The following is a 26,577-nucleotide window of genomic DNA, read 5'->3' on the forward strand; positions in this document are numbered from 1 at the left end:
GCTGCCCTCAGCGCCGCCCCTCCGGGTCTCTCCGCAGAGGACAGCGGAACCGCTTCATCTCCCGGTAGACCGCGCTTTTCTTGTTGTCCCGATCGAGGCGGGGACGCGCACGGCGCGGGGCGGGGGTTTCTTTCAGGCACTGCGGCGGGCACCTCGGCGGGGCGGGGTCACGGGGAGGGCCGGGGGCAAAGGCCCCGCGGGTGACGGCGGCGGCGGCCCTGGCAGGTGAGAAGTACCGGGACCGGCAAAACGGACCGAGCTCCGGCGAGTCCCGGGAGCCGCCCTGGGGCCGGGCCGGGCGGTCCCGTCCGGGTTTTCGGCAGGAGCTGACGGCAGTTGTCTGTTCAGGGTCCCGGGGTGGGGGCGGGGCAGGTCTCGCCTCACTTTGCTGAGGAGAAAAAATGGTTTAATGTGGGATGGCGGATGCAGCGCTGACCCCGGGGCCACATTGGGCGAGATTTTATGTTTTTCCACTGTACTCGGCGCTGGGGAGGCCAGTCCTCGAATCCTGGGGTCAGTTTTGGGCCCCTCACAACAAAAGAGACCTTGAGGTGCTGGAGCGAGTTGAGAGAAGGGAACGGAGCTGGCGAGGGGCTGGAGCACAAGGGTGATGGGAGCGGCTGAGGGACCTGGGGGTTTCAGCTGGAGAATAGGAGCTGAGGGGAGACCTTCTGATCTCTGAACTGCCTGAAAGGAGCTTGGAGCCAGGGGGGTCGGGCTCTGCTCCCCAGGAACAAGCACCAGGAGCAGAGGAAACGGCCTCAAGTTGCTCCTGGGGAGGTTGAGGTTGGATTTGGGAACCATTTCTTCTCGGAAAGGGCTGTTGGGCATTGGAACAGGCTGCCCAGGGCAGTGCTGGAGTCACCATCCCTGGAGGGGTTTAAAAGATGCATAGATGACGTTCTTAGGGACATGGTTTAGTGCTAGATTTAGGTTCTGGTTTGACTTGATGGTCTTTAATGTCTGTTCCAACCACAATGATTCTATGATTCCTTCATGAGCTCTATAAAGCTCATTTTTATCATCAAAGAGGAAAATAACAAAGGGGCACAGAAATCTTAGAAGAAACATCTCCAACAACAGTTCTTCTTTTGTTTTTTTTTTTTTTCCAGTGGTTCTCAGGACTTTGAAGCACCCGCAGGTTTGATTTTAGGCACACCCTCATTCCCTCGCCTTTTGCCTTTTTTTCTGACGTGATGCCCAAAGTGAAGCGGAGCAGGAAGCCTCCTCCGGATGGCTGGGAGCTGATTGAGCCAACGCTGGATGAGCTGGATCAGAAGATGAGAGAAGGTAGAGCTGGGTGTTGGCGCAGATGTGTCCCTGAAACAATCGCATCCTGAACCGCTTCAGGAAGCGCAGCTTCCCCTGCAAATATAGATTGACCACTGGTAGTTCTTGTTTGTGCTGTTGCTCTCATCTCATGAGCCAGGGCAACCATGAAGCCACTGGCCATCCCAGTGCAGGTCACCGCGTCCCCACTGCACTTCTCTTTATGTTTTCGTTTCCTAAAAGAGCTGTTCTAGCTCAGGTGCCTTGTGTTTGTATCTTTTCCCACTAAACTTGGCCTTATCTCTACAAGGTATTAAAGTTATGAACATTCTTGGAATGGTTCATTGCAAAGCGATTAAGGAAATAATGTTATCAGCTGAAACTGGTGTTTGTGTTCCCTCTCAGCGGAGACAGAGCCTCACGAAGGGAAGAGGAAAGTGGAATCGCTTTGGCCAATCTTCAGAATTCACCACCAGAAGACACGTTACATCTTTGATCTCTTCTATAAAAGAAAAGCTATCAGCAGAGGTGAGGAATGCAGAGGCTTTACCCTGGGCAGGGAGCAAGATGTCCAGGGGCGTTGGTGGGAAGGGTTGCGTTTCTGGGCAGGGAAGGTGGAGGGAAGGCTGGCAGCTGCCTGGCTTTAACTCCTAGTTACTACAGCTTGTAATTCCCATTAGCGAGTCTTCTAACACTTCCCGGGAACTACTCATGATGGTGTCTGCTCCTCTGCAGAGCTCTACGAGTACTGCATCAAGGAAGGATACGCTGACAAAAACCTGATTGCAAAGTGGAAGAAACAGGGTTACGAGAACCTCTGCTGCCTGCGCTGTATCCAGACGCGCGACACCAACTTCGGAACCAACTGCATCTGCAGGGTCCCCAAAAGCAAACTGGAAGTGGTAAGAGTTTATCTGCTTCTTCCTCCACATGTCCAGCCCCTTGCAGCACCCGCTGTAACTCCTCCCAGGGCAGGGTGAGCAGAGGAGGTTGCGCTGGGAGTTGCCTCTACTTCTAATGCTTTATATCATTGCTGGTAGAGTTGGTATCTTGTTGGTGCTAAAGTTACTGTCAGCTTTGGCTTGCAATGGTTTAAAGTCATTAAAGTATGGGAAACAGCAGAAAAGCAGATGGTAGAAACGCTCAGCTGAAATTCCCTCGTGTTTTGTTTTCCAGGGGAGAATCATCGAGTGCACCCACTGCGGCTGCAGAGGCTGTTCTGGGTGAAGCCTTTCGCCATAAAGCTACTTTTTGAACTCTGGACATCATCTGACACATCAGACTGTTGGTGCAATTATAGACACCATCTGCAGGATTGGATATTTCTGTATAACAATTAAAACAGCTACAAATTCACCAGGATTGTATAGACAATGGTGGTTGTTTTGGAGTAGGTTTTGTGTAGCCGTTTATTTTAAAATAAAGTCTGCCTTCTTGAGAGAGCAGCACAGTCTTCTGGCAAAACATTTATATTCCTGTTGGATGTGTTTTGGTTGGCTTGGTTGAAGGTTGTTCTGCATATTGTGAGGTTGTTCTAAATGTGGTTTTTTGTGTTTTTTTTTTTTTTTTTTAAACCAGCTTTTTCCCCCCTCTTTCTCAAATAACTGAATTTAAAAGGTTGTGTGAAAAGGATATAGACGGCTCTCAAAATTCCACTCATGATTTAAGCTCTCCCCTGATCTCATGTAGAAGGAAGTTATATTGCACTGGAACACTCTGCTCCAGTTTGTAAACTGGAATTAGTGTGAAGATGCAGTCAGGAATTCCAGCAATCTGGGACAGGTCGTGTGGTCAGTGCCCAAATTAACAGAGAACACAGGAAAGAGACAAAACCAGCACTGAGCTAAACCCCTGTCACACCTGATTTTGCTTCTCCCTTATTTAGCACAGGGTTTCTTAAACTATAGCCTGTCTAATCCTCTGTGCCTTAAGGAAATTCACTGAAAATGTATTTGCTTCTCCTTCAAACATAGGACAAGTCTTTTATTATGTAGTCACCAACAGAACTTGAGCTCATGAAAATACAAAGCAGCTCTACTACAAGACAGTTCAAGAAAGAAAATTCCAAGTTCTTCCAGCCCAAGGAAGATGTGGGAGTTCAGCATCCTGCTCACTGCTACTTGTGCCCTGGCTGCTCCTGCACATCCTCTTCATTTTTGTCATCTGCAGGTTTTGCTGTTCTGTATTTTGCCCAGGGGTGGGGGGTCTCCTCTCCTGCCATTACTTTTAACCACCGATAGTAGTAGCCACGGAAACCATCAATTTTCTCCAGGTATGAGTTCTTCGACTTATACTGCAAAGAGAAATGCAACAAAACAAGTTTCTATTAGAAAACAAAACAAAAAAGGCTCAAGGAACTGTCAGCCAGATCAGACAAACCCAAAAGATGATGTTGCAGAAATCTTTCCCCTCCCTCACTGGTGTCATCCATGTTGCCTTCACGCTCTAACTGGTCTTGGCTACCTACCCTGTCAAATTTTGGAGGGTACTGTGCCGCAAACTCCAGCTGGCGGATGATAACTTCATTGGGAGGCACCTGGTTGTTCCTCATGTCCCGCAGGATCTCGGTGAGGTACTGGTAATCCAGCTGCCTCACGGCACCAGCGATCAGGGTGCTGTAGATGTACTTGTTGGGAGTGACTCCAGACCTCTGCAAACAACAAATGCTACAGTTAAACTTCTGGAAATCCTGTGTCAATTGGCACAAGAAGAAGGAAAAGGCACAGAGGCACTTCTTACATAAGACCAAGGCTCTCACTCCCTTCAGGGAGGTTGAGGTTGGATATTTAGAACAATTTCTTCCTGGAAAGAGCTGTGGGGCATTGGAACAGGCTGCCCAGGGCAGTGCTGGAGTCACCATCCCTGGAGGGGTTGAACAGACATGGAGATGAGGTTCTCAGGGACATGGGGTAGTGCCAGGGGTGGGTTAATGGTTGGACTCTATGATTTTGAGGGTCTCTTCCAACCAAAATGTTTCTGTGATTTGCTGGTGCCAGCACCTGTCCTGTCTCAGCACAGACACAGGACAGACACCGCAGCTGGCACCTTCTCTGCAGTTGCATATTTTTGGAATGAGAAAACAACCACTCACCACAGAAACCTCAGCAGATCTTTCTAGAAGCATTAATACTTCATTCTGCCTCTTCCTGCAGCTCGAACCCCATGCAGCAGAGGGTTTTTTTTAATTATTATTATTACCTTTAAATCTGACAGTAACTGCAGCCCATCCTTCTCTTGGTGGCAAGCAATTGCCAAGTTACAGAACGTGTGGAGGTTTGGTGACAGTCCCCTCTTCACCAGAGCTGGCAGCACGCTCTGCAAGACACAAGTGTTGACATCAGTTCCTATCAAGTCTCCCTGTAGCTTTCCAAATGGAGCTGAAGGTGCTAGAATAGAATCCACAGCTACTTAAAAATTAACCTGAGCACTGGTTTGTGGAAAATAGCATGAGATTTACAGTTTCTGTTGTGGATAGAGGAACAGGCCTCACAGTGAAACACAGGTAACGCTGGAGGCCAGGGACAAGGAGATGGTGACAGGGCTGGTGCTGAGTTTGTCCTCACCTTTGCTCCTTCTAGGTCTCCCTGTTTACTTTTCTTCCTTATTAAAGTGTTAAAGAAAGTCACGTCTACTTTCACTTTATGCTTATCTAGGAGTGCCAGCAATGAAGACTCCGAGGGGCTCTGGGGTTCCACCAGCTCAGCCAGTAATGTAAATGTTTTAATGTTAGGTTCCGCATTGTCCTCTTTCATTTTACTCAAGAAGCCCTCCACATCCCCCATCAGAGCCAGGCGATGGGACGGTGTGGCCACTGTCCCCAAGGAAACCATGGCTGCGTTGTGCATCTGGGAATCCAGCAAGTTGGGCAGGTTGCAGAAATGCAGCTTTTGCTGTAGGTGCATTTGTTCCTGCTCCATCTTGTTCTGCTCTCTCCTCATCAGCGCTCCGGTTCTGCTGGGAGCTCCGCCAGGGCCGTCGAGAGCCGCTGGTTCTGTTTCAGCCTGATTCCCGTCTTTATTTTGTTGCTGGATCAGTTCTTTAGGCTGCACTGAACTCTCCCAAAATATTTGCTTTTCCATAGCTTCCACATCCAGCTGGACAGCAGCTGTGCTCTCTGATCCCTTCTTCCTCTGACTTTTCACCTTTTCCTTCTGCCTCCTGGCTGCGAGCCATAGCTGAGGCGAGTTCTCACAGGTGGGTCTGAGCAGGAGTTCGGAAGCCACGACCGGATCCCCTATTCCACAGTCTCTTGCAGCACGAAGCATCAAATTGTACGTGTGGCTGTCAGCCTTGATTCCAAACTTAGTCATTTGTCTCCAAACCTGAAGAGAGGAAGATGAACACTAGATGTGATACTAAATAAGTAACAGGAACACTTCTAGCAGGTTGTAAGCATTTCTGTTGTACCCGGTGTTATGGTATCTACTTGCAGATAGGAAATGAGTTTACAGCACGACAAGGTTTAGTTTACAGAACTTCTCCCAGGAGGAGCTGAATTCCCCGTTTCATCAGCTCTGAGCTGATGACGAGTGACAAGTTACAACACAGAAACACTTTTTCCTCCCCACTGCAAACATGAGGACAAACCTGTAAGGCGTAGCGGAAGCCACTTTCACTGTCCTTGATGCAGCTCATGAGAAGGAAGCTGAAAGTCTCGGCTGTGGGAATGTGACCCTTATGCACAATTTCCTAAAAGAGCAGAGAGAGCGTTAAACTTCCCAGTTACCCGAACAGTCCATCACTTCTGGTTGTGAAGCTCAACACAGCTGTTGTCTTCTGGGTGTAGAGCAACAACAAAGCACAGGGTGAACTTGGCACTGTGAGCAGAATGATGGCTCCAGGAAAAAAAGCACCCTGAAACACTGGTGTAGATCCCAGCTTCTCCCTGATGGGAGCTACAGGAATTTGAGGGCAGGAACAGCGGCTCCCAGACTGGCCCTTCTGAGGAGCTGCTATAAGAAGAGCTGGGTATCGATATGTGGGTGTTTAAAATGAAGGATGGAGACAGACACAGAGCTGTGAACTCCATAAAAACTTTGTTCATTAAGTCTTTAACACACCTGGCCAGAGTTTTAAAGCCAACTTCTGCAGCCTTTTATGTACTTTTATGTACCAAGACTATTTCACTGTATGAGACCAAGGATCAATGAAATATAAACATGAGACACTTCTGCTGTAAATTAAATCAAAAAAGTCTATGCAATGTGGCAACTTCCAGGAGCTTTAACCAGAGCAGACTATGCTTAATACAAGAGAAGTCACATCTTTACCTTTAGTACATCCAAGCACATCCTGAGGTCGGAGCAGAGGGCACAGACCTTCAGCAGCGCGTGGTATGTGATCAGGTTCAGCTGCTCGTTTTTGCTCTGGAGCTGCTGCCGTAACTGCAGAGCGCTCTGCAGCCCCGAGTCCTTCCACGGGGATTCGGCGCAGGCGTTGAACAGGGCTGTGTAAGTGGCCTCGCTGGGAGTTAAGCCTCGTTTTTTCATCTGAGGGAAGAAAAGAAGAATTGGAAACAACTTTTAGGAAAGGAATTCTAGAATCCCTTCACTTGTTTTTAAGAGTTTCAGGTTAAGAAGATGGGAATGGTAACTCAAAGGCATTTTAGAGAAAAAGTAACATGACCAGATGCTTGAAACAGTTTTAGCTTAGAAAACGTAATGAAGGTTTGAGAGGAGAGAACGTGAACCTACATCATTGTAGAGCCTGAATGCCTTTTTCACGTAGCCAACCCTGCCACAGCCACCAATTAGAACCGTGTAATTACTTTCTGTCGGCTGCACACGCTCTTCCTTCAGCATCTGCACCTCAAACAGCTCCAGAGCCTCTGCCAGCTGCAGGGAAGAGGAAAATCCATGATGAGGCAGCAACAGAATCGATTACAATAGATATTAATATGCACAGCAGTGGGCAGGTTGTGGTAGAAAGGACAGAGCGCGGGATTCTTCACAAATTACAGAATCACAGAATCGACGGGGTTGGAAAAGACCTCAGAGATCATCAAGTCCAACCCTTGGTCCAACTCTAGTCCATTTATTAAATCATGGCACTAAGTGCCATGTCCAATCTGAGTTTAAAAATCTCCAGGGACGGCGAGTCCAGCACCTCCCTGGGCAGCCATTCCAATGCCTGACCACTCTCTCTGTAAAGAATTTCTAATATCCAGCCTAAATTTCCCCTGGCAGAGTTGAAGCCCATGGCCCCTTGTCCTATTGCTGACTGCCCGGGAGAAGAGCCCAATCCCCACCTGGCTAGAACTGCCCTTCAGGTAGTTCTAGAGAGTGCTGAGCTCACCTCTAAGCCTCCTCTTGTCCAGACTAAACAAGCCCAGCTCCCTCAGCCTCTCCCCATAGGGCTTGTGTTCAAGTCTTACTTGAACAAGTTCAAATTCTTACTTTCTGTAAAGACACTAAGTGACAGGATGATACCAATGGGGCAAAGTTGCAATTATTTTATCGACACTGTTAAAAAAAAAAAAGAAAAAAGAAGGGAAGAAGCAGGACCAAACCTTGTCATCCTTGATGAGGGCTTTGCATTGCAAGAAGTACCAGTACGGGGTGTTCTTGGGTCCCCGCCGGGGTTTTCCTTCTGGTTCATCCTCCCCCTCATCTTGAAGCTTCAAATCCTTAAACCGTGACGTGGTTTTACGATAATATTTCCTGGAAGAAAATTTATTTGACAGCGTCCCGAACTCCACACCTTCATCGTCATCATCATCCTCCTCACCAACAGCTTCGGCGCAGCCGCTGCCCTCGATCTCCCTCAGGCCGCCACCGGCCGCCTGTGAGGAGCTGAGCGGCCTCCAGCCCGGCAGCGCAGCCCGGGGAGGAAGCGGGGGCTGCGCGGGGGCTGCCCACCGCCGGAGCGCGGAGCGGGCCCAGCGGCAGGGCGGGACGAGCAGCCGCAGGGTCCCCATGTGTCACCGCTACCGGGGCGGGAACCGGTCCCGCTCCGCCCCCCTCAGCCGCGGCGCCTGCGCGGGCGGAAGGGGCGGGGCCTTGCGCGGGCGGCGCTCTCTGATTGGCGGAGGCGCGCGCGCTGCCCGCTGGGCTCGGCGGTCGGCGGTGACTCCCGGCATTCCGCGGGCGGGCGGCGCGGGGCGGCCAGGAGCTGCCGCCGCCGCCTCCCCTCACCTCAGGCGCTGCCGGCGCGGAGCGGAGCGGGCAGGGCCGGGCCAGCCCGGGCCCGGCCGCCCGCTGCCCCCCCACCCCCCACCATCCCCCCCCTTCCCTCCCGCCTCCGCCGCCCCCCGGCCGCCACCATGCAGGAGCTCATCGCCAGCGTGGACCACATCAAGTTCGACCTGGAGGTGGCCGTGGAGCAGCAGCTGGGGGCGCAGCCGCTGCCCTTCCCCGGCATGGACAGTGCGTGCGGGCAGCGAGCGCGGAGCGGCCCCGTCCGCCCCGCGGGGCTGGGGCCGAGTCGGGGCTCCCGGCCGGGACGAGCCCGGGGGTGGGAGGGAAGGAGGGAGGTTCCCCAGGTCTGAGCGCCTTGGTCTGGTCTTGTCCTTAGATCCGCCCAGCTCCGGCTTTCCCTGTGACACTTGTGTCTTAATCCAGGTGGTATTCTTTCCCGCTTAATGAAAGGTGTAGTTAGTACCCAGCCAGTCTGGAAAATAAAAGTTGAGGCAGTATTGTGAATAAACATCACTTTCCTGCACAGAACGTTATTTATATTTAGGGCGATGAGGCTGGTGTGGGGTCTGGAGCACAAGTGTGATGGGAGCGGCTGAGGGACCTGGGGGGTTCAGCTGGAGAACAGGAGCTGAGGGGAGACCTTCTGATCTCTGAACTGCCTGAAAGGAGCTTGGAGCCGGGGGGGGTCGGGCTCTGCTCCCCAGGAACAAGCGCCAGGAGCAGAGGAAACGGCCTCAAGTTGTGCCAGGGGAGGTTGAGGTTGGATCTGGGGAACAATTTCTTCCCCAAAGGGCTGTTGGGCATTGGAACAGGCTGCCCAGGGCAGTGCTGGAGTCACCATCCCTGGAGGGTTGGACAGATGGAGATGAGGTTCTCAGGGACATGGGGGAGTTCAGTGAGGTTCTGAGTGCCAGGAGTGGCATGAGGTTCTCAGTGCCAGGAGTGGGGAAATGGTTGGACTTGATGATCTTGAGGGTCTTTTCCAACCAAAATGATTCTATGCTTATTTTTTTCATCCACTTTTGATAGATGAGGTGTTTTGGTGGCAGGGAGAATTAATCTTTGGGTATACCCGTGGCCTGGTCTCTAAACCTTTTCCTTCAGTCTAATAATCTGACATAGTCTCAGGAGACTCATAGTTTGCTGAAATTTTCTAGCAGGGCTACTAAATGTGTGTTTTAACTCTGTTGAATGTTGTGATACCTGTTGGTCAGGATCAGCAAGGGATAACACACTAATGGTTGTTTCAGACTGTTCATGTCAAGTAATACAAGGCGTTGTCAGGAGTGTAAATGTGAGGTTCACTGACATGATTGACCTAACAGCAGAGGAAGACCCAGTCAATAAAATGTAAATACCTGAAAAGTAAAACAAGCACCACCAGACCTCTGCAGTTTCCTCTTGGTGTCCTCCAAGAAGAACACAGATATTTATGATGGCCAGACTTGAACAAGGAACTTGTGCGGAAAAGTAAATTCCCCAAACCAAAACGCTGCTTTTCTTTTGATGTTGAGGACCAGGTTGTCTTTCTGGAGAAGAAAGTATTTTAAAAGTTACCACAAGACTTTGTTAAAATTAATTATTTTTCTTTGTTCTCTCCACAGAATCAGGTGCAGCTGTCTGTGAATTTTTTTTAAAAGCGGCCTGTGGGAAAGGCAAGTAATATTTCCAATACAATAATACTCATGGGGATGGAGGGGGGGAAACTTGATTTTCTAGCACTATCTGTAGTACTCTTGTTTTCTCTAAAGATGAGGGGATGACCTCTTAATAGGTTGAGGATAAAACTGAAGGATGTTGGAGTAACTGCAGCAATTGTAAAAGAATGGTATTTTTTTAAGCAGTTTGAAGGTGAATAAGCAAAGCTGCCACATGGAGCCCTTGCTATGGATGTGGCTGTATTAGTTGCTGGGGGTTGTGGTTGCCAGGATTAAGAGCTGGAGACTACATTGTGGAACTCATTAGAGTGTAACATAAGACTTGTCCCAAGTCCCTGCTGCCACTAAAGGCCAAATTAATAAGAAAAGTGATGCCTTCTGAAACCCCTCTTGCAGAGGGGAATAAAGTGTTGCTCTGTGACTTCTTGTGCCGCAGATTTTAATTGTTCCTCTTTTCCCTTCTCCTTGCCCCATCCTTCCGCAGGAGGCATGTGCCCGTTCCGACACATCAGCGGGGAAAAGACTGTTGTTTGCAAACACTGGCTACGAGGACTGTGCAAAAAGGGAGACCAGTGCGAGTTTCTGCATGAGTATGACATGACCAAGATGCCCGAGTGTTACTTCTACTCCAAATTTGGTAAGGGGTGTTGTAGCTCCTACTTAGCGTTCCTTGCTGGCGTGGGCGTCTGGTGAAGAGGACCCTGGTACATTGCTCTCATCCGTCTTCAGAGCGTTGCAGTTCTTCTCTGTCCAATAATATTGTTAAATTGTACTTTTTCAGATCCGCTTAGTCCTTCACCTTATTATCTCTCTAAATTTGTGATATATCATAGATATCTTCTCTCTCAAGAGCTTGTCCCTTGGGGGAAGAGGGGGGAAGTTCGAGTTTTTACTGGGTTTTACACCTTGTTTTGGGTATGAGATGAATAGGCTGAGCAGTTGATCTTTGCATGACTCTTATTTTTGGGGAGCTGATGAGCAGCAGAGGGCAAGGGGGTGCAAAACTTTTATGCACTTGCTTTCCAGCTCTGGAGATCTGGACATAATGATGCAACTTGCTGTCAGGAACTTACAGTCTTGTAGGTTTCCTTGGATTGAGGTTAGTGCGCAATTTGTAGTTTCTCCACACTTCTGGTGCACTAAATGTTTGGTTTTTGTTATCATGACTGCTCTTTCCAATTTAGTTTCCGCATTGTTTTTAAAGCACACATAAATAATCCAGTCTGGTAGAACTTTACTCACCGGAGGTGAGTCCGTGGTTTTCATCTAGGTTAAGGCAGGCAGTTGTGCCTGAACTTAAAAATGTTGGGAACAGCTTTGTGGGAGCTACGTTCCAGGTAATGTTTTGAGAGTCGTTTGATCTCAAAGCTGCACAATTGACTAAGAAGTCTGTTTGCCTTTGGTACAGGGGAATGCAGTAACAAAGAATGTCCGTTCTTGCACATCGACCCGGAATCTAAGATCAAGGACTGTCCCTGGTATGACAGAGGCTTCTGTAAACATGGTATGTATGTCGCAGAGCTGCTGCTTCTGTGGCTCTAAATCAAGGGTAGGGCATTGCTATTCTTTCTTTGCATTATCTGCTTGTGCACCTGCTGCTACTGAGTGCTGGGGTACATGTATGTGGAATATGAACCACTGGGTTTTGTGTTGCAGGTCCCCTCTGTAGACACCGGCACACTCGAAGAGTCATTTGTGTGAATTACCTTGTAGGATTCTGTCCGGAGGGGCCCACCTGTAAATTCATGCAGTGAGTACGCTTCCAGGCTTCTCCTGGGATCTTTGTCATCCCGTAGGTGTAAAATGAGGCTTCTCCAGTGCTTCCCAGTGGCTTTGGAGGTTGGGCCGATGTTTGGTTTGTTGTACAGATTTGAGGATATGGGGCAGGGAGTTATTAACACCAGTAAGTGGTGATCAGGTGCTATCAGTGTGGTGGGATCGCGTGGACTTTATTCCAGAAGATTTCACAGCTGGGGTGATACACTAAGTACTGGACTGTCATTTTAGTATATGTAATTGTTTAGCACCAGAATGCAAAGAGAAGTGGGGAAGGGGGAGATCTGTTTCCCGTGAGCCGAATTTTAATTGCCTGCAAGTTTATTTTGTTTCGAGTTATTTGACTAAGCTGGTGGTAAAATGTTGGCGTATGATTTGAGAATCAGTTTTCCTGTTTCCATCTCAACCAGCCCACGGTTTGAACTGCCAATGGGAACCACAGAGCAACCACCGCTGCCTCAACCGACACAGACCCAGCAAAAGGTACGCGATTCCTCTGCCCCCCCGCACACCCGCCCTCGGAGCGTTTCCCACAAGCTTTACCAGAGGGTGTGTTGTCCTGTGGTCAGAACTGCACACTTGGGCTCTTGGTTTGCTGGAAAGCCTTGGAGAAATAGTCACTGAATGAGGGAAACCCTTCCTATTTTACAGCAGAGTGTGATATTTTTTTTCATAATTAAGAGTTTGCAGACAAACCCTAATAAACTGCAAAGCGTGGTCCCTTCTGAGTGCCATTATAGTGGTGAAATTCCTACAGTTGCTCCAACTTTACATGGAGATCGAGTCACAGCACACTCCCACATTACATAGAAGTGCATCATACATGGTTGGACAGCAAGCTGCCAGTTCTTGTAATCTGCGTGACATGTCTCAGTGGTGGCAATGATATTTTAGCAGCCTAAACCTACTCTCTAAATCTGCTTTCTGGAGAAAAGCAGGATCGCTGGGCTTTGTAAGCCTCAGCGCTTGATTTCTTCTCTCTGGTGCTCCAGCTGGCAGAGCACCCACACACAGATCTGGAGGAAAATTGATCATTTGATATGTGGGGTGCTCCTTTTCCCTTCTTAACAAAATAACAACCAGAAAGGCCTTTATCCTTGATGCACTTAACGAGTCAGAACTCTTCTCCTAACCAACAGAGAACACCTCAAGTCATTGGAGTCATGCAGTCACAAAATAACAACACTGGGAACAGAGGACCCCGGCCGCTGGAACAGGTCACCTGCTACAAGGTAATTCAGAGGGGAGGGACACGGAGGGAGAGCAGAGCGTGGATTTAAGAAGTTCAGCATGCACTCACCTGGACTACATTACAAAATAAGAGCTAATATTAGTTTTGTCCCATGAGTTAAGTTGCTTATACTTTGTGATTTTTAGAAAGATTTGCTTCTCTGTTTGCGTGGAAGGTCCTTGTGAGTAACAAAACTTGAATATGCAAAGACCTTTTGGTATTTCAGCTGTAAATGCACCTCGTTGCTGTCACACCAAGGAACGAGTTATTCACTGCGGTTGCTCATTGAGGAGCATTGGTAAAGCTTTTGACGCAATCAAATTCCCATCTCTTTATTTTTCCACAAACCCCAACCTTAGCCACTAGGAAAGGGCGAAGAAATCTTCCTGTCCCGTCACCTTTGACAGCTACATCGTGGTACATGCCAAGTTCTGTGCCTTAGGTGCTTGTTTGGGTAAAAATAATTGTGATTGGACAGGGATATTAAGTAGCTGAATCCATTTCACTGAAACCTTGAATAGGTGCTTATTATTTTAGCTGTAAGTAAATGCCATATCTGGAGATGGTATAGCATCAGATACTGATGTTTCTCGCTGGGCTTGAATAGCTTCAGGATGCAAAGTCATGAATGCCTTTGGACTTTTCTCTGTTTAATTCCGAGGAGCCACTCAGGAAAGTCCCTGTGTATCTCTGATGTGGTTTATATCACATGGAGGAGTCATGGAAGCTGCAAATACTGAAATTCTCTGTGTATGTTACATCCCTTTGCTGTTTGTGACGGTGCATGGGGAGCACTGTAATAACATGACACCAGGTTGCTCCCAGCACAGCAGCAGCTTCTGCTCCAAGGGATAGAAATAGCCCATAAATCGTGCCCCTTGTGACACCGTGTTTCACTTCACCTGCTAAATGCTGCGTGTTCCATACGTGGAAAAGCTTCCAAGTCACAACAGTTGTCGGCTGCCTTAATAAAGGCAGCTAGAGGAGAAAAAAAGTTGTAACCAAGTAATAATTCCTCTCTCTCTTTCTCTTCTAGTGTGGTGAAAAAGGTCATTATGCCAACAGATGCACCAAAGGACATCTGGCCTTTCTCAGTGGGCAGTGAAAGAGCAGGACGAAGAGTGCGAGCGAGCTGTTAGCACTGAGCAAAGGTTTCTGCCGAGCACTATGTCTTGAACTATTAATCAGGTTGTTTTTTAATGCCATTACTGAAAGAACTGGTCAGAGGCTGGCTGCTGCTAAGCAACATTTTTGTAATTGTCCATGACTTTTTTTTATGTTTTAACCTTTTTAAAAATAAGATTTTTTGGCCTCCACCTGTTTTCATTGAGCCCTGCTGAAAGGTAGATCTGAAACCAAAATAGATAAAGTGAACCCCTCACCAGTGCAGCGCTCCACGTAAACGCATCTTCCTCCAGTGTTTCTTTAAAGTGTTTTGCCGCTTCTCTTTGGAGAACCTGCAGCGTTTCAGCCCTCCCTGTGGAAGCAGGAAGACTGACTGGGAAAATTACTTGAAATTCCCTCCCTTCAGTGCGGAAGCAGGAATTCTGCTGTCCTGTAGCTCTTAAAAAGCAAAAAGTCATGTTCCCAGGTAGTCGCTGAGCTCGTCCCAGCGGCTGATGCCTCCCGTACATCAGGCTGTAAAACTCTTGTCCACTTGCTTTAGTTCTGTGTTTCTTGCTATACTGAAGGTTAGAAATTAATCTTCTCGGTGAGAACCGATCAAGGGGAGAATAAATTGGCATCTCTGTGGTTCACTAAACAATGAGGAATAATGATTGTAGGAAAAAAAAAATGCATCTGTGCTCATTTTCCATTTGCAAAAAGTGAGGAGGGAAAATGAACACGGCTGGAAGAGCTTTGTCTCGCCCCCGACATCATCCAGCTCACGCAGAGCAGGTATTTCTGTAGCCTGGAGAAAACCAAGAGGTGGAGATGTATATTCTCATGGAACACTGCTTTTAAAAGTGGTGGAGCATTCTTCCGAGAGCAGTTTTTCAAGCCAAACCCCACTCATTTTGTGAGACTATTTCAAAAGGGCCAATGACAAAATGTGAATTAAAAAAAAAAAAAATGCACCTATGATATGAGCCTTATTGATTCTGACCCATCTCTCATTTGCTGACTGCCTTTATACTTTGTTTTTATGGAAATGTAATGATGGAAAAAGCTGGCTGTGGATTAATTTTTTGGTTTTCTTTTTTTTTTAAGAACAAGGTAATATGAGTAGTTTAAGAGAAGTGACTGGAGCCTGTGTTGGTTTGAATGACTGTGATTATTTCACTGTGGAGAGTCAAAGTCACTCAAAAGAGAAGTTTCAGGTTGGAGTGCTGATGGCGTGACAGCCCATAAGTGTCCGCAGAGGCTGAACCGCCAGATGTGCGTCTGCCCGTAACTGCGCACACGGAAAGGGAACCACAATGCTTCGGTGTGGCTACCTGTTCCCTCTAGCTCAGGGGTTTATGGTCTTCACAACCTGAAGAGATGTTTTCAAAGCTGAAATCCGTCTTGCCACCATATAGTTCCCAAGAGATTCTTTATATCCTTGAAAAAGTGTGTGTTTTTTTCTCTCTCTCGATCAGAAAAGGGCGCTGTGGGGTCTATGGGGATGTCGAGCCGCAGTTAAAGGGTCAGTGGGTCATGTGGTAATGGAGTTACGCTTCCTTCAAGGGGTGCACATCAGCTGGGCCCAAACCCCCAGATGCTCCTTCATGCTGCATTTGTGCACGTAGCATCTCCTGCTGCATTTCAGTCAAAAAGTGAACTTTTCCTTCAGTTTAACTTCATGGACTTTTTTTTTTTTTAAACCTTACACCCATCCAGCTTCTTTTAGTAATAGAAGCAGGTAGAGTTCTGATAGAAATGGATTATCAGAGGTGAGAACAATTAGAATCCTAGTGACAGAACGAGAGTTACAGAGCTTACAGCTAAACCGATGCCACCTGAGGCCTCTGCCACAACGGAATACTGCCCAGTACCTACAGTCCTCAGGTGACAGCCTGAATCACAAACACGTGGCCACACCAAAAAGCCTCTTAAAGTGCGGATACTGTTCTTTCCAATCTAAATATTACATCCTTGCAACTGTACAGAAGCACCATTAAGAAGCAATTCAGTGCTTTTTACTTTCATCAAACAGTTAAAGAGGAATCAATGGGAACAGTTTCCCCAACTCATGATGATTTCCCAGCCAACCCTGAGCTTATCCTCAAGGGGTGAAACTCTAAGAAAACTTCACTTGCAGAGTACAATTAACTGTACAATTAAGTCAGTTATGACAGTGTCAGTAAGTGTAAAGTGTGCACACTTTATTATTGGTCATAGTAGTACAGGTTTTAACATGAATAGTTCTGACATCATCTGTCAGGGCAACTGTTCCATTAGCCGGGTCTGCTCAAGAGCTGCACCTTCACGCTTCAGTGGTACCTCCTGTGGCGGTCGTGCTCTGTATCAAAGTAAAACAATTTTACTGAGGTCACAAGCAAAAATCACCACACCTGAAAATACAGTAAAGAAAACACTCTAAAGAAGCCTGAATTTGTAGTTTTTAAGTACTGTCAGGTCAGACAGGGACAAGATCTAAGCTTCCTTCATCACCAGGAAAATCTCGGCCATCTGATAACGTACTACAAGCATTCAAGTTCTCTGTGGCTACAAGAAGTCTGCTTGCCCACAGTCCTGGATTCAAGCAGCAACAGTTAGCGCTGTCTTTCATTTTATTTCTAAAAGCAGCAGCAGATTGTTTCTATATCCTCCCAGCTGCACTATGCACATTCAGCCCTTCTGCTTTTACTTACTGATGTGACTGTAGCTCCAGATGTAGCTGATGACAACGTAACTAGCGAGTAACATGGAGATGCCACCGAGGCCGCCCTTCCTGACGTTGATGTATTTATTGTAGTATCTGTCATAACCTGGGGAGGAGAAAAGTTTTCACGATGGCCAGATAAGCTGCGCATTTTTCCGTGTCAGAAAGAAGCAGCCCCATTTCACCAGACTCGAGGGAATTGTTTCTAAGGAAATATCTGAGAGGCTCAGATACAAAACTGAGAGATGCCCTGTGTGGTAGGTGGGCAAGGTGAGCTCAAGTTAATAACACTAAGCTTTAAAAAAATGTTTTAAAAGCCATTTATGATTTTTCCCTAAACATTACTCTGACTTTCATGAACTCAAGCAGTTTTAGAATTATCTATTTCTTTCATACTAATATATTTACATTATGCAGGCACTGGCATTTTATCTCTTGAGTTTAAATCTACCTGAATGCCATATCTGTATCTACATCAAAGGACAGTGCTCAAAACTTTTGCCAAGTGATCTATCTATAAGAGCCTTGTGTTCCTTTTTACCATCTTTAGGGATCAATTACATTTTTTTTTCAATTTACTTGTGATGTTGGGAAACCTTAAGATTTTCAGCAAGCAGGTTCTGAAGTCAGGAGTAAGGTCACCGTATTTTCCTTTTTTAAAGACAGAATACTGAAAACAAACCTCCGCTGGATAAAGCCAATACCAGAAACAAATTAACAGATGGGAGAACAAGCAGCTACAGGCGGCACCTTTTTGGGAAAGCAGAAAATCGCCCTGAAACAACCTTTGTACCCCTAGAGCTCCCCGCCGCCCCTCAGCCCTCACCTCTCCGCAGGGCCCCCACGATGCCGCCGGGGGTGTAGTCCCTCATGGCCAGCCATGTGGGCAGCTGGCCCAGCTTCACGTCCATCAGCTTCATGTCCTTGAGGGGAACTGCGGCAAAGAAAGAGAGAGAGACGGGCCGGTGAGCGGGCGGGACGGCGGGGCCGGGTCACCTTGTCCCCCTCACTCACCCGGCGGCTGCGCCATCTTGCCGCTGCTGCTCTGCGCCGCCGCGGGGCACGCCGGGAAGGGACGCGCCGCTGAGGCTCATGGGAGGAAGGTCAGGCGGAAACCCGGATGTGGGGCGGGTGGGGCAGGGTTGGCGCCATGCTGGGCGGGTCGCGCCCCCTCCCCATTGTGCCCCAGGGCGGCCCCGCTGGGGAGCTGTTGGACCTGGTGTCGCCTTATCCCCGTGCTATCTCATCCCTGGGGAGGGGCGGTTCACCGGTGGGGGCTGCACACGCTGCCTCAGGTGCCACAGGTGCTGCGTTGTGTCCAGTCACTGCTGGCTTGGGCCCCTCAGGACAAGAAAGCCCTTGAGGTGCTGGAGTGAGTTCGGAGAAGGGAACGGAGCTGGCGAGGGGCTGGAGCACAAGTGTGATGGGAGCGGCTGAGGGACCTGGGGGGTTCAGCTGGAGAACAGGAGCTGAGGGGAGACCTTCTGATCTCTGAACTGCCTGAAAGGAGCTTGGAGCCAGGGGGGGTCGGGCTCTGCTCCCCAGGAACAAGCGCCAGGAGCAGAGGAAACGGCCTCAAGTTGCGCCAGGGGAGGTTGAGGTTGGATCTTGGGAACAATTTCTTCCCCAAAGGGCTGTCGGGCATTGGAACAGGCTGCCCAGGGCAGTGCTGGAGTCACCATCCCTGGAGGGGTGAAGAGACAGAGATGAGGTTCTCAGGACATGGGGCAGTGCCAGGGGTGGGAGAACAGTTGGACTTGATCATAAAGTACTTTTCCAACCCAAATGAGTCTGTGATTCTGGGGCGGGGGGGCCCTGCCAGCACGGCAGCCTGTGGGGCTGGGGCAGCCTGAGGGGTTTTGCCTCCCTGTCCCACTCCCACAAGTCTCCTCAGTGCCCAGGACCCTTGTCAGGAGGTGCTGGCCCAGTGACACTGGATGTCTCGTGCAGGGTGTCCTGCGCTGTCCAGGCCCTGCCCACACCTGGCACCATCCCCGCTGTGTGCTGCCAGGTGTCCGGTGCCAGCGCTTGCCAGGGCTGCAGAGGGGAAGACTCTGAAAAGAACTGAGAGAAAAATTCACAAGTCTTCATCAGCATCATCACAAGGCTCATCAGTCTGCTGGGGGCTGCTGTCCCACGCGTGGAGCATTTCCAGTGTGCTCTGAAGACACTGCAACTCTTTAACACTGTAAATATGCATTCACAGATAGTACACGCTGCAACATACATTTAAATTTGTGAGCTTATATTGTAATGTAAGAAGTGAGGGCTTCTCAGACCTCTTCCAGGGGTCACTTGCCCTCTCCTTTTGTCTTCTCAAGTGGCTTCCAGGCAAGAGGAGGATTGTTAGTCTGTATTTTTCACAGGGATTAGGTGGCAGATGAATAACGTATTGTGTTGGCCCATTACAGTGCCCATCGGGGTTTTTCCTTGTGGAAATATACTGTGTTTTATTACAATCTCTGCATGGATGGCAAAGGCAAAAGGAGAGGCTGGGCCTTGGTATGTGGTGGAAATAAACCTGCGTAACCAGAGCGGAGAAAGAGGTCATGTGCACATAAAGACAACTTCTGCCTTCCTGCAATAGGAAAGAGCCACCCAGATTTATTTCAGGTTCCATTTCTGGGGGTTTAGCACCCTGGGCAGATAGAACACCTACGGGGCTGGCCGTGGTGGGACGAGGTGGCTTACAGGGGACAGGACTCCAGGAGGTGTCACTCGCACTTAGCAGAACGCAGCTGCGGGGAAGATGCTCTCCAGCAGCCTGACCTCTAGAGGCTTTAAATCCTGTCATTCGGGTTCATAAAACAGTGTCGGGTTTTGTTGTTGTTGATGGTGCTGAATCTGGAAAGCGAAGTGATGCAGCAGTAACGCGGAAGCAGCCAACGGCTTCCGACAGCTCGGCCAGCACCCCGGATTCCCTGGAAATTAAATCTCCATCCCATAGCGGGCTGTTCGAATGGATCGGAGGTGATAAAGATGAAATCAAGGATGCTGAAGGGGGCCCACAGGGCAACAGAAACACTAATCTCTACAGCTTTTACTTCTCTTATGTCCCAGTCTTGTTCCACACTCCTTCCTCCGGCTGCTGCAGGATTCCTGTGTTATAAACTATCAGGTTTGTGTTACCTGGTATTAAATGAGTCGAGGCACAGGGACCTCTGTTGTCTCCAGATACGGTACCTGGAACGCGTCTTACTCAGAGGCTGCTCTCCATGTCCAGCTTCACCCTCTATTTTACTGACATTAATTTATTTACATTGAACAGTGCTCTCTCATAACATGAAAAGCAGAAGGAATAGATTACTGTCTGCTTTTTGTTTTGTTCCTTTGTTTGTTTGTTTTTTCTTCTTATTAACAGAAAGTAGGGTCACGAAAGCATAGTGCACCTGATCGCTTGGGGAGAGGGTTCCAAATTTAGTCCCTGTTAAATGGGTTTAAAATTGCCTTATTAAATTAGCGTTTGTTTTATTATTGGACTTTACCAGTAACTGTCATTTTATTGCTGAAGTATCCCCTGATGAACTGCAAAGTGGCCTTTTTACAGCACTTGCATAGAAACGTGCTTCAAACTTCCCTCATTCTTGCAAGGCAACCTGTTGTTTTAAACAGGATTACTCATGCAAGGCAGATTAATTCACCACCAGGAAAAAAGCCAGCGGCAGGTGCCTCTTTTTAAGGAGTTCCCTGCAGAGCAGAAGAGCACGTAGAGTCGCTCAGACTTCTGACAGCAAGGGCTGGGGAGATTTAATTTGTTAAGGTAGGAATGAGAGGGCATAAAAAGGATAAATTTCCATTGCAATAGGGACAGCAGCAACCTAAACCTTGGCCTGGTAGTGTGAGAGAAGAACAGTTCTGTTGTTTTGGTGCCATCTTAATCCTGAACCCAGCAGGATGAGTTGAACGGTCCCGATGTGCTGGAGGTTTTGCAGGACACATTTCCTCCCCCTGCCTTGTGCTGCTGGCCAAAATTCAGGGTCTTGCTGGGCTGGAGGAGAAATGATGAAGAAAGGTGTTTCTGGTGTGTTTCTGTTCGCTTCCAAGTGTGCTCACCGCCCGTCCTTCCCGAGCGCAGCAGCCATCGTGCGGTTGGATGCCGCTTTTCCTTGCTGCAGACCCGCTCCAGGCAGCAGCGTGACCCCAAATCCCTGTTTCTTGTGTTCAGTCCAGGTTTTCTATCAACGATTGTTCAGGCTGTTTGAAGTTTCCGTTCCCCGCCTGTTTCCATCCTCTGTCTTTCTGTCTCCTCTTCCACCTGAACTGTATTGTCCATGCACACGTAACCTTCTTTTCATATCCTGCCCAAAACTGTCCTCCCAGAGCCTTCAGGTACTTGAGCAATTTTGCATTGTGGGTGGAAATACATTTAATATCTCCTTCAGCTACTCTAAATAAAAGAATGCAGTTAAACCTACCAGTTTCAAGAAGGTTTAACCCAACCTATAAAAATAAAAGCCTAATGGAGTGTTGCCCTGAGGTTTTCATCTTACTGAAGCCTCCTATAGAAAATGCTGTGAAGTTTATAAGTAATGGCATGGAAATAATAGGGAGTGCGTCATTCAGAACACCCCGAGTATTTTGCAAGAGATGTTGATAGATAGAAGTTTCCTTTTTCCGGTAGCGGCTGTAACACGTAACATTGCAGCTTTTGGTCTGAAGGTTTTGTTATGGACTGAAAAGTTAAATAACACTCTTCATTGAAGGTGCTGAAAAGAAGGAAAAAGCATCACACAACCTCCCTCCGACTGTAGCATCTTAGAGGCTGGGCTCATTTTGTCATTCTCTGTGCCACCCTTTGAAGACTTGGGGTCTCCCCGAGGCCTGGGGTGGGTGACACTACGGTGACGTGCAGACACGACATCCGTCGGTGTGTAAAGCAGCACAGAGCGGCCTTCAAGAAGGTCAAGAGATGAGGATTTACCTAACTGATCATGACAAAGCACCCACTGCTTTTAATAAAGGCTCAAACCTGCCCAAGTGGACAGATAAGGTTCTGAAACGTGTGGCTTGGCGTAAGATGCTTCTTGGCTCCTAAACACTTATTTCAATCTGATGTTTTCCCACCAGCACAGGTTGAGCGGCCACAGACATCGCGGAGAAAGAAATCACGAGCTACCAGCACTTCCAGAAGTTCAATGGAGAGGTGGATATTTTATCAACCGGTAATTTGGGAGAAAAGTTATGGTCCCAGGTAGCTGGATCCAATCTGTGATTTTTTGCTTGTGTTGGCAGCTGGATGTGCTGAGAGCAGTGCAGCTGCCCCGTGTAGGTCTCAACCTCATTCATCCAAAAAATGTGCTCATAAGTGGAAACCAGACTCCCGAGCTGAATCGGATGAGAAAGGGGAGTGGAGTTTGGAATCTCTTCCACGACCAGACTTCCTCAGGAAAACGCTGAAGTGCCTTGCAGAGATGATAATAATACCTGGGGATGGACCCAGCAAAAGCAGTCGAGAGAATTAACCTCTGATTGTAAGCAGATTGCTCGCTCTGTGTTATTGCACAGCCGTTTTCCTTAGTCAACCTCAAAACACTTTACAAAGGAGATCGCTTACCAATGATTAGTGGTTTAGCATGTACACAGTTCTGCTCTCCTCCACAGCACTTGAGTATCGGTGCATTTTCGTGCTGCTCTGATAAAATGCGTAAGGTAATGTTATGATTATCTTTTCAAGCAGAGAAATTTGAGCCCCGTGTTTAGGACGGGGGAGGGGGAATTCCTCCCTCCTGGTCCCATCCTGCTTGGCCTTTCCTTGTACCTGGTGTCAGTTGCAAAAGTACCTTATTTTGTAGGTTTTTGATCAGCCTGCTGGTTAGCTAAATATATACCTGTGGGGAGATAATTACACCCTATCAGTAGTAAAGTGCAGTAAAATAATTTACGTTAATTTAAAACACTTGCAAAACCAAAGCAGGAATTTTCTCTAAGATAAACGTGCTGCAGCAACAGCTGTACCTGGGCCTGCCTGCTTCCCTTGGACAAACAGAAAATAAAACCAAGGACCAGCAAAAACCAGTTTCTTCATACTAAAAGACACGTACCCACTGGGAAAGCCATGGTGGTATCAGTCCAGACGGGCAGACTTGAACATGTTTTCCAGCTGTGGAAGCAGATCTGCATTCCCAAGCCGGGGAAGATCGGTGTGGTGGATCCCATCTTATCAGTGTGTCCGTTTGGGACGTTATCACTTGCACAGCCCGTTGCTGTTGCTTTCTGCAGGTCACTTAACCTGTGATACTGACAAAACACAGAATCACCGAATCATTTTGGTTGGAAAAGACCCTCAAGATCACAGAGTCCAACCGTTCCCCCACCCCCGGCACTGCCCCATGTCCCTGAGAACCTCATGTCCGTCTGTCCAACCCTCCAGGGATGGTGACTCCAGCACTGCCCTGGGCAGCCTGTTCCAATGCCCCACAGCCCTTTGGGGAAGAAATTGTTCCAAGATCCAACCTCAGCCTCCCCTGGCGCAACTTGAGGCCGTTTCCTCTCATCCTGTCACTTGTTCCTTGGGAGCAGAGACCAACCTCCTCCATGCTCCAACCTCCTTTCATCAGACTGAGGGAAGTGCTCAGGAGCCAAGAAGCACTAACTACTCTTTCGTTTGGACCTCATTTTTTTCACCTGTGGGTGAGCGCGGTATCTTCTTAGAAGACCCAAAGTACTCAGGAGGTTTGTGGGGCTGCGATGCGGGAGCCACAGCTCAGCCCCCACCAGCACTTTGTCTCTCCCTACGTATATAACCCAGGCTTTCCAGTTTGGGAATCGCACACCCAAGGATTCAGATTGTACCTCTTGCTCCAGTCAGTAGATCACCATCGCAGGATTCAGGGCTATGTTTGATTAGTTAGTTAGCAGGTATTTGGTAAAATACCTGCTCCTCCATCTGTTCTCCTTTTTCCCCGTGTTTCTCCGTGCATATATGTTTATTCACATCATTCTCCCCCAGCACGCAACTGACTTTTTATTGTCATACTTCACTCACAAACGAGCGATGCTTTGCACCCCCTCCCCAACTTTGCACCAGATCAAATTCAAGCTTTCTGCAAGGTAGCGAAAGTGGGATAACAGCTCCGTCTAATCAGGCTTGCCCAGCGGCCATGGTATCCTATATGCTTGGCAAGAAAAGAGCTTAAAGCCAGGGTGAGAAAGACATTTCCCTCTAAAGATCAGCGAAGAGTCGGGTGAGATTTCAGCCCCGCGCCTCTGACGTTCGAGCAGCTCCCATGGGCTCCCCCTTCGCTCATCCCTGTCCTGCCCCGCAGCGTGAACCGGGGGGACCGCAGGGACAGGGACGGGGCAGCCAAGCTGCAGCAGGAAGTATAAATATATTTTATTTCAGGGTGACCTTTAACAGGTGTGGATTTACTGATGGGGAGGGGAGAGGGAAGTACGCGAGGGATTAAGGGGACTTTACCCTCCCTCCACTTTAAGCACCAGCTTGCACAGCATTCCGGTGCTGTGAGATGCAATTTTGTGGCTGTGTCGCTTTATATCTTCTGCTTCCCTTGGTTCTCATCAGGGTCGTGGCTGCCCCTGGTCTTTAACAGTGCTGGGGATTCAGGAAATGGAATATTTCTTGCGGAGACAAGACACGCTGTGCTGCTGGGTTTATCAGATATAAACCAGGGGTGTGAGGCAGGGGAGAAAAATCATCCTCTTTTCTGCAAAAATTAGGATTTAACCTATAGTGGAAGTGCAGAATTCAAGCAAACACAAGGTGTGTAGTGCATTCCCTGGGTGACTTTGCCTGGAGATCTTCCTTTCTTGTCCCAGCGCTGCCGTGTGTTGCTGAGCAGCTGCTCCCCTCGAACCCAGTGTCTGCTGCATTTCGGTGATGGATTAAGGCAACTCTCCATTTTCCTTATTCCTCTCCGAGGGGAGTTGTTGAGTTTAATTAATTACATTTCGTAAAACATGATGAGATTCTTGGATGATGAATGCTACACAAATGTAGAGTACTTTTTAATGAGCACCGCGTGACGGCTGCAACAAAATGCTTGTTTAATCAAACCGATCTGAGCTGCAAAAAAATCCTCACCCTGCTGCTATCAAACGGAACTGTTGCCAAGCACTTTGTCTTTCAAGGGCTATTTGTTTTGAGGGTCCCAAGGCGTTTTTCAAAACTTTTACCAAAATAAAAAGGCAAGGAGTGTATGTATGTATCAGTCTTCTATAAATCTTTCCCTTTATGTGTGTGGTCTAGATTATCTGACAATACCGCTTTGCAATAGGGAAGGGAAGGGAAGGGTGAGTTAGCGGTGTGGCTGGATGTCCCAGCTGCCTGGCAGGGGTGTGTACACCTGCTCTGGTTTGCCTGGCCACGTCAGGCACCAGAGTTCTGGCACCATATATTATGTGTTTTACAAGTTTCCTGCAGCTGTGGGTGTCTGAAATCAGCCTGGCTGCAGCTTCTCTGGCCCTCCCTCCTGAGGAAACGAGGTTAAAATGAAGTCTGGGTCTGTCTGTCTGTGTTACGCACCATGATGTAAGCCTACTCGCAGAACTAAAGGTAGTTTCCGTAATGAAAATTGCAGCCTGCTGTAATTGCAAGCAGAGCGCTGTTTCTTCTGCTGAGATTCGGTCAAGGAAGAAGAAAAGAGAGCTATTTCTTGAGCTAAAAGAACTGCCTTGGGCTGCACGGTGGCTAGAATTGAGCCATGCGCTTCCTCCAGAAGGCTGCTTCTGTTAGCGGAATGCTGAAGTTCTAAATCACCAACGAACAGAGGAGAGATATGACTTGAAGAAGCACTAAAGCAGAGCCTGGAAGAAGCAGCTGAGAGATTTCCATCCCATGGTGACACAACCCAGCCCTTGGGATCCAAGGATGCTCTCTGCAGAGACTGAATGGTTGGAGCCCCTGGTACTTCGTCTGCGCGACCATTTCCTTAAAGTGGCTGCTTTGCAAAATTGGCCTCTTTTGGAGTTTTTATAATCTCTGCTTCTTTTGGTCAGCTGGAGTTTTCTTTAAAGGGGAGAAGAAGAGGAGGAGAACGGCCTCTGCAGATATTGCCTGGCTGTGCTGGGAAGGAAAAAGAAGGCAGAAGAAATGAGCTGTTGAACCCATGGTGAGATGAGAAGGATGAGTGAGACATTTTAGGGAATAACCAACCAATCAACCCATCTCCCAAGCAATTTGTCTTTCCTCATTATAAAGCAACACCACAGTGGGAGAAATGTAGGGCCATTCTTCAGAAGATTTATTGCCCTGTAGCATCTGCGTGAGAAAACTCTAAGTGCTGAGTAGAGCAGGAAATTGGAAGTAGATTGCACAACCTGCAATTCAACAAAGTTTTTGGACCTTCTGTGCAAGGAGAGTGCTGGAGTTTCAAAGCTGCCTCTTGCTTGTAAAGCTCTCCCAGTCCTGGGAGGATAATCCGTGTAGGTTTGGCTGGAGCTGATGGAGGCTTTGTCATTTTTATGGTTGGACTCGATCTTAAGGGTCTCTTCTAACCCGAATGATTCTGTGATTTACTGGTCTAGATAATAAGAGCATCCCAGAGTGCTGCTCTAACCAATACAGAGGAAAATACCTCCCAGTGCTGTGATGGATCCAAGTGTGTGTAAGATTAGAGAACCAAACACACTTGGAGTTTACGGGACCTCTGACAAGAGAGGGGTGCCTGTTTTTCCTGCCTTTGAACGTATCTCTGTACAGCCCTCTGTATGTACAGCATTTTCTCAGAAACCAGCCTCAGG

At 48.3% G+C, this 26,577-nt stretch overlaps 4 protein-coding genes across 6 annotated transcripts; 2 read left to right on the forward strand and 2 right to left on the reverse strand.

Moving 5' to 3' along the window:
* Nucleotides 1-42: 42 nt before the first annotated feature.
* On the forward strand, nt 43-2,714 carry BUD31 (BUD31 homolog). 3 transcript variants are annotated; one of them, XM_082064636.1, is made up of 5 exons: nt 43-64; nt 1,113-1,290; nt 1,675-1,797; nt 2,005-2,171; nt 2,446-2,714. In XM_082064636.1, the coding sequence occupies exons 2-5, from the start codon at nt 1,197-1,199 to the stop codon at nt 2,494-2,496; spliced, it is 435 nt and encodes a 144-aa protein (XP_081920762.1). In that variant the 5' UTR covers nt 43-64; nt 1,113-1,196; the 3' UTR covers nt 2,497-2,714. The 3 variants fall into 3 exon arrangements, with proteins under 3 accessions (XP_081920762.1, XP_081920761.1, XP_081920760.1); XM_082064635.1 differs by lacking the exon at nt 43-64 and adding an exon at nt 196-225; XM_082064634.1 differs by lacking the exon at nt 43-64 and adding an exon at nt 388-513.
* A 506-nt stretch (nt 2,715-3,220) lies between these two features.
* On the reverse strand, nt 3,221-8,232 carry PTCD1 (pentatricopeptide repeat domain 1). The gene is made up of 8 exons (XM_082064627.1): nt 7,778-8,232; nt 6,963-7,103; nt 6,540-6,758; nt 5,857-5,958; nt 4,833-5,591; nt 4,468-4,584; nt 3,737-3,919; nt 3,221-3,562 (listed from the first exon to the last, which is right to left on the reverse strand). Exons 1-8 carry the CDS (start codon nt 8,183-8,185, stop codon nt 3,386-3,388), a joined length of 2,106 nt encoding a protein of 701 aa, XP_081920753.1. The 5' UTR covers nt 8,186-8,232; the 3' UTR covers nt 3,221-3,385.
* An 88-nt stretch (nt 8,233-8,320) lies between these two features.
* Nucleotides 8,321-15,255, forward strand: CPSF4 (cleavage and polyadenylation specific factor 4). The gene is made up of 8 exons (XM_082064632.1): nt 8,321-8,633; nt 10,010-10,060; nt 10,548-10,700; nt 11,472-11,567; nt 11,720-11,813; nt 12,250-12,322; nt 12,979-13,071; nt 14,107-15,255. The coding sequence occupies exons 1-8, from the start codon at nt 8,531-8,533 to the stop codon at nt 14,173-14,175; spliced, it is 732 nt and encodes a 243-aa protein (XP_081920758.1). The 5' UTR covers nt 8,321-8,530; the 3' UTR covers nt 14,176-15,255.
* A 1,101-nt stretch (nt 15,256-16,356) lies between these two features.
* ATP5MF (ATP synthase membrane subunit f) lies at nt 16,357-17,981 on the reverse strand. Its single transcript, XM_082064338.1, has 4 exons — nt 17,893-17,981; nt 17,705-17,812; nt 16,868-16,984; nt 16,357-16,515 (listed from the first exon to the last, which is right to left on the reverse strand). Exons 1-4 carry the CDS (start codon nt 17,906-17,908, stop codon nt 16,487-16,489), a joined length of 270 nt encoding a protein of 89 aa, XP_081920464.1. The 5' UTR covers nt 17,909-17,981; the 3' UTR covers nt 16,357-16,486.
* Between the last annotated feature and the right edge of the window lie 8,596 nt (nt 17,982-26,577).

The sequence above is a fragment of the Streptopelia decaocto genome (assembly GCF_964273445.1).
Source record: "Streptopelia decaocto genome assembly, chromosome: 13".
Taxonomy (NCBI): Eukaryota; Metazoa; Chordata; class Aves; order Columbiformes; family Columbidae; genus Streptopelia; species Streptopelia decaocto.